Below are 6377 nucleotides of genomic sequence, written 5' to 3'. Positions count from 1 at the left end.
AATGTTTATGATTATTTATTTTAATTGCGTGCCCTCTAATTTCACCGGAAGTTGTCGACAGGTGTCCCGCTGGCGGGACGCCTAGCCCTAAGAAGTTCCAAAAGGTTCTATGTACGTAGAACCCCAAATAGCAATTTTTTCTTAGAGTACAGTCTAGAGCATGTAACGGCTTTCGTCTGGTGAAGGAGAAGAGGACCAAGGTGCAGCGTGGTAAGTGTTCATTTTAATAAACAAAATAAACTGAACACTGAAATGACAAAAATAATAAAGAGCGAGAACAAAAACGAAACAGTTCTGTAAGGATTACGCACAAAACAGAAAACAATCACCCACAACCAAAATGGGGAAAACAGGCTACCTAAGTATGATTCTCAATCAGAGACAACGATCGACAGCTGCCTCTGATTGAGAACCATACCAGGCCAAACACAGAAATGGAAAACATAGAAAAACAACATAGAATGTCCACCCCAACTCACGCCCTGACCAAACCAAAATAAAGACATCAAAAAGGAACTATGGTCAGAACGTGACAGAGCAGAGTAGAATAAAGTAGATTCCAGACTACTGCAGTTTTTTGCAAGAGTCAAATAACATCTGGGAAGAAGCATCAGACCAGAAAATAACTTATTTTCTTCATTTTAAACTATTACAATGGTCTCAAAATGAATAAAAGTGCATTTCAACTGAAGACAAAACTTTAAACAGAATAATTTGAAGGAAAAAAAGGTATGCATTGAGAATCAATCAAGAACATCATCAGGAAAGTTATATTTATTATTAACAGAAAGAAGTATCCTTTCATGAAACAATAAAACAAATTTAAAAAATAAACATTCATTAAAAACTGTGTCTTCTTTACTCTGTTTACAGGTTTTGGTGATCCAACACAAATGTAGGTTAATATAAATTATTCCATGTGAAACAGTCCACTACTGTCATGGGATTGAAATACTCATGAGGAATGTAATCAAACACCTTAATATACAGTTAACACAAAATGTTGAGAGCTGACATTTAAGACAAATAAGTGAAATGTCATAAAGTCATTGTCACTCGCTGTGAATGTCAAGCCTGTGAAAATGTGTTCATCTATAATACTGCGCTTAGCCATCGATAGGCTACATCTCTAAGACAAACTCTCAGTAGAAATCCATCTGGATAACATAAAAACCACGTGTCACTTTCAAATATCAGAGGCACCTCGCCACTAACTTTACATTTCTAATTAATTTACACTTTCATACTGGCCTCTGGCCTTTTCTTAACCTTCCCATCCCCTGGCCTATATTGCTCTGTGGATGGACTGCCTATACTGGCCCATACCTAGCTTATACTGCTCTATAGACATGGAAGCATTCTACTACCTCTGAACTTGTGTCAAGCCATCGTCATTTAAGCTTCTAAGGAAGAGTAGGCATATTATCAATACAGATAACAACATTGTTAAATAATATATAAGAATTTTTGGAGCAAGGCTTTTCATTTTTTCTAACAATAAAAGTTCTGATAAAGGGTGAAGACCATTCTACCATTTTAACACTGTGTTTATAACTTAATTATGGAATCGAAGTGTATTCTATCTATTATAATATATTATTTGCACAGTTAGACCATACACAAAATAATTTGACTATTGTAGATAGTCTTTGTTTTATCTCTTAATGTCACAACATTGAGAAATATGTTGGACACTGTATCCATATTTTCTCTCAGGACCATAACATGTTCCCTATCCCTCGTAGCTTCCTGCTCAAACAGCACACCATAATAATACCGCCCCCAAAAAATCTAGATATTTATTTTGACCCTTCAAACGACACCCTTCAAACTACACTGTTTTGTTTCTTGATGAAAAAAAAGCACATAAAAGCACTTGTAGGATTAGTTAAATGAAAAAGCAGTACACTATAGATGTAGGATCTTAATTTGACCTGTTTTGTCACAGCAAAATAATCCTGCAGCAACGTTCAGTCCATAATGTTGCTTGATCGGTGGTTTGGCTATCAACTGGCCAAAAGTAGGCTACATGAAAAGTGCAATACTGTTAATATAACCATGTATTAACCTCGTTTATACCTGGTTCTAACTTGCGTAATTTGTCCTGATTTTGTCCACATTTTGTGCACAAAGGACCCATGTTAGCACCAGGTGTAAACAGGGCTAGAGTTGGGGTTTTCTGTGAATTTATGTAAATCACAAAGCTCATATGCATTTGCTGCAGTGCAGGAAAATGATCAGCAACAAAGGAGTGATCAAATTAGGTTACTACATCTGTATAATGATTCTGTGGAGCTTGAGAAATAATGAATATCTAAAAGCTTCCATGTCCCTCCATTGTTGTCATTGTCTCTCTACACAACCCTCAGTAATGCCTGTTTTAATGTATTGATTGATCATCAGTTCTGAGGAGAGTCACGTAAACCAGCTGACATGACTTAAGATTTAGAGTATCCTCATTCCATTCACAGTCATGCTGTTCTCTTCCAGTCCACAAGGTGTCTCTAATAGGCTACAGGAAAATATAGTTCTAGTCTTTATCTAGCCTTCAAGAAATACCAGCAGATGCCACATCATGATTCTCAAAACCAGCTGTCAGTCAGTCAACACAAGGCACATGATTTTAAACAAAATACAGAGGAGCAGTCAAGTCTTTCTGCTGCTCCTTTTGACTCTCACTGTTTTACAGTGCTCTCACTTCTTCAAGATATGACAGGTGCCTTACGTGTGTTTTATATGTCCGTTTTGCCATTGGAGGATAAAATGGAGTGTTTTTCCTCCGTAGTGAGTCAGTATTGTTGTCATCAGTTCACAACAATAGACCTCTGTTCTGTTGTTGTTTCCCCCTCACTGTCTCTGACTGCCATACTGTCATGCCCTCCTCCTGTAGTCTAGAGTCCTGTGTGACTCCCTCATCATGTCTTCATCATGTCTTCATCATGTCTTCATCATGTCTTCTTGGCAGGGTTTGGCCTCTGGGGTTTCTGCTTGTGTAGGTGTGCCTCGATCTCGTGTCGGAAGAAGAGCATGCCCAGCTGGCCGTGCGAGGCCTCGTTCATGGCCTTGGACTGCATGCACATCCTGTACTGTTCCGGGGGCAGCTCGTCCGCGCAGCGCTTCTCGTGCCACAGGTGGAAGAGGCCCCTAGACGGGGACCGCACCACCAGCAGGTTGCTGTGAAGGTACTTCCTGTAAAGGTGCACGTCCTCGCCGCCCCAGCCTTTGATGTCCACGTCGAAACCACCTGGAGGAGGGACAACATGAACTCATCAACTCACTGCACATATATAACAGAGGGAGATCAGGGGTGCGTTCAGTAGGACGTTGTGGAGTGTTCATATAGAAATATGTTATGTGGAAAAACAATTAAGCCTCTCTTAAATGCAGAATGTAGTAAAATAAATCATGCTGGCTCTTTTCATTACATTTCTATTTGCAACATTGCACAACATTTACCCACTGAACTATGTCCCTGATTGATTGATCAGGTCACACAGGGGTCAGAGGTCAAATCTGATGGCAGGGTTCTGTTTTTGTCATGATGACAGCTTGTGAAATTAATATATTAATGCAAACACATATCCGGTTTGCTGGGATCTGTTCTACACGCATAATGTCTGGGGTCTGTTCTACACGCATAATGTCTGGGGTCTGTTCTACACGCATAATGTCTGGGATCTGTTCTACACGCATAATGTCTGGGATCTGTTCTACACGCATAATGTCTGGGATCTGTTCTACACGCATAATGTCTGGGATCTGTTCTACACGCATAATGTCTGGGGTCTGTTCTACACGCATAATGTCTGGGATCTGTTCTACACGCATAATGTCTGGGATCTGTTCTACACGCATAATGTCTGGGATCTGTTCTACACGCATAATGTCTGGGATCTGTTCTACACACATAATGTCTGGGATCTGTTCTCCACGCATAATGTCTGGGATCTGTTCTACACGCATACTGTCTGGGATCTGTTCTACACGCATAATGTCTAGGATCTGTTCTACACGCATACTGTCTGGGATCTGTTCTACACGCATAATGTCTGGGATCTGTTCTACACGCATAATGTCTGGGATCTGTTCTACACGCATAATGTCTGGGGTCTGTTCTACACGCATAATGTCTGGGATCTGTTCTACACGCATACTGTCTGGGATCTGTTCTACACGCATAATGTCTGGGATCTGTTCTACACGCATAATGTCTGGGGTCTGTTCTACACGCATAATGTCTGGGATCTGTTCTACACGCATAATGTCTGGGATCTGTTCTACACGCATAATGTCTGGGATCTGTTCTACACGCATAATGTCTGGGATCTGTTCTACACACATAATGTCTGGGATCTGTTCTCCACGCATAATGTCTGGGATCTGTTCTACACGCATACTGTCTGGGATCTGTTCTACACGCATAATGTCTAGGATCTGTTCTACACGCATACTGTCTGGGATCTGTTCTACACGCATAATGTCTGGGATCTGTTCTACACGCATAATGTCTGGGATCTGTTCTACACGCATAATGTCTGGGGTCTGTTCTACACGCATAATGTCTGGGATCTGTTCTACACGCATACTGTCTGGGATCTGTTCTACACGCATAATGTCTAGGATCTGTTCTACACGCATAATGTCTGGGGTCTGTTCTACACGCATAATGTCTGGGATCTGTTCTACATGCATAATGTCTGGGGTCTGTTCTACACGCATAATGTCTGGGGTCTGTTCTACATGCATAATGTCTGGGAACTGTTCTACACGCATAATGTCTGGGGTCTGTTCTACACGCATAATGTCTGGGGTCTGTTCTACACGCATAATGTCTGGGGTCTGTTGCTATTTCACTGTAAGGTCTACACCTGTTATGTTCGGCGCACGTGACAAATAAACTTTGATTTGATTTGATTTATGACAGCAGAGGAGTGATGAGCTATTGGGATAGAACCTCAGAACATGCCCTAACTCAGAGAGGAAGAGGTAAAGCGAGAGGCTCTGTCCATGCGAGAAAATAGCAATAAGCAGACCAAGTGAGGATTTTTTGTATGGAGTTCTATTAGAGAGGGTCAGATTTGGTCAACAACTTTTTTTATTTCTAATTTGCTAACTGAGGCTTATTTGATCGAGTAGAAGTTAGGAAATGTTTAGGTTGTTACGAATGTACTGATATAAGTGTATGCACGTGGCATCTCGACAACTTTGAGAAAGACAATTTTATCTCGGAATTGTGTCTGTTGTTCAAATGTGTATTTGCCCTCTCATTGGCTAGAATGTTCCCATCTGATCTCACCTCCTCCCGCCTGCCTTTCCACGTTTGTGACAACGACTCCCATTGTTAGGGCAGAGACAAGACCATTTTGTCGTTATAGAGTATCTGCCTAACACGACTTTCAGAGGAATTAAGATGCTGACGTCAGTTCTTTCAAACTATCTGGACTACATCCTCCTCATGCCCTAGGTGACACAGGTAATCATGTTTTGTTTATTTATGTTTTTCTTCCTTTTTCTCTGACTGCAGACTGCTCAATGCTCAACCATAAACAGAAACTGCTTATCCAATAGAAATCCCCGATCACACTTTTAGGCGATGTCATGGTGACATTAGCTAGCTAAACTCATGCGCAGAAACAAATCGTCGGGTCCCTGATCACAGTTAGGGGGCGATGTCATGGTCTCGTTAGCTAGCTAAGTGCATGTGCAGAAACACGTCATCGGGTCTAATGGTCGTATAGCGCCGAACTGCGTATGTGCAGACCGTAAAATCAAATGCACTCCATCGATATAAAATAGTTTTGATGAAAATAAAAACGTGTCAGTTTTAGTAATGAGGGTCTGCACCTGTTGTATTCAGCGCATGTGACAAATACAATTTGATTTGATTTGAAAGTTTCAGACACTAAACATTTACATTTACATTTAAGTCATTTAGCAGACGCTCTTATCCAGAGCGACTTACAAATTGGTGCATTCACCTTATGATATCCAGTGGAACAACCACTTTACAATAGTGCATCTAACTCTTTTAAGGGGGGGGGGGTTAGAAGGATTACTTTATCCTATCCTAGGTATTCCTTAAAGAGGTGGGGTTTCAGGTGTCTCCGGGAAGGTGGTGATTGACTCCGCTGACCTGGCGTCGTGAGGGAGTTTGTTCCACCATTGGGGTGCCAGAGCAGCGAACAGTTTTGACTGGGCTGAGCGGGAACTGTACTTCCTCAGAGGTAGGGAGGCGAGCAGGCCAGAGGTGGATGAACGCAGTGCCCTTGTTTGGGTGTAGGGCCTGATCAGAGCCTGAAGGTACGGAGGTGCCGTTCCCCTCACAGCTCCGTAGGCAAGCACCATGGTCTTGTAGCGGATGCGAGCTTCAACTGGAA

The 6377-nt window shown here is 41.7% G+C and overlaps 1 protein-coding gene across 2 annotated transcripts in view; it reads right to left on the bottom strand.

Moving 5' to 3' along the window:
• Positions 1-203: 203 nt before the first annotated feature.
• The window catches only part of LOC139537741 (chondroitin sulfate N-acetylgalactosaminyltransferase 1-like), a 54179-nt gene continuing 48005 nt past the window's right edge, over positions 204-6377 (bottom strand). For both annotated transcript variants that reach the window (XM_071339465.1, XM_071339455.1), the window contains one exon: positions 204-3244. In XM_071339465.1, the coding sequence (XP_071195566.1) occupies positions 3056-3244 (189 nt within the window). In that variant the 3' untranslated portion in view covers positions 204-3055. The remainder of the gene's footprint in view (positions 3245-6377) is intronic.

The sequence above is a fragment of the Salvelinus alpinus genome, chromosome 1, assembly GCF_045679555.1.
Source record: "Salvelinus alpinus chromosome 1, SLU_Salpinus.1, whole genome shotgun sequence".
Lineage (NCBI taxonomy): Eukaryota > Metazoa > Chordata > Actinopteri > Salmoniformes > Salmonidae > Salvelinus > Salvelinus alpinus.
The sequence above is the reverse complement of the archived record's forward strand: the minus strand, read 5'-3'. Positions and strand labels throughout refer to the sequence as shown.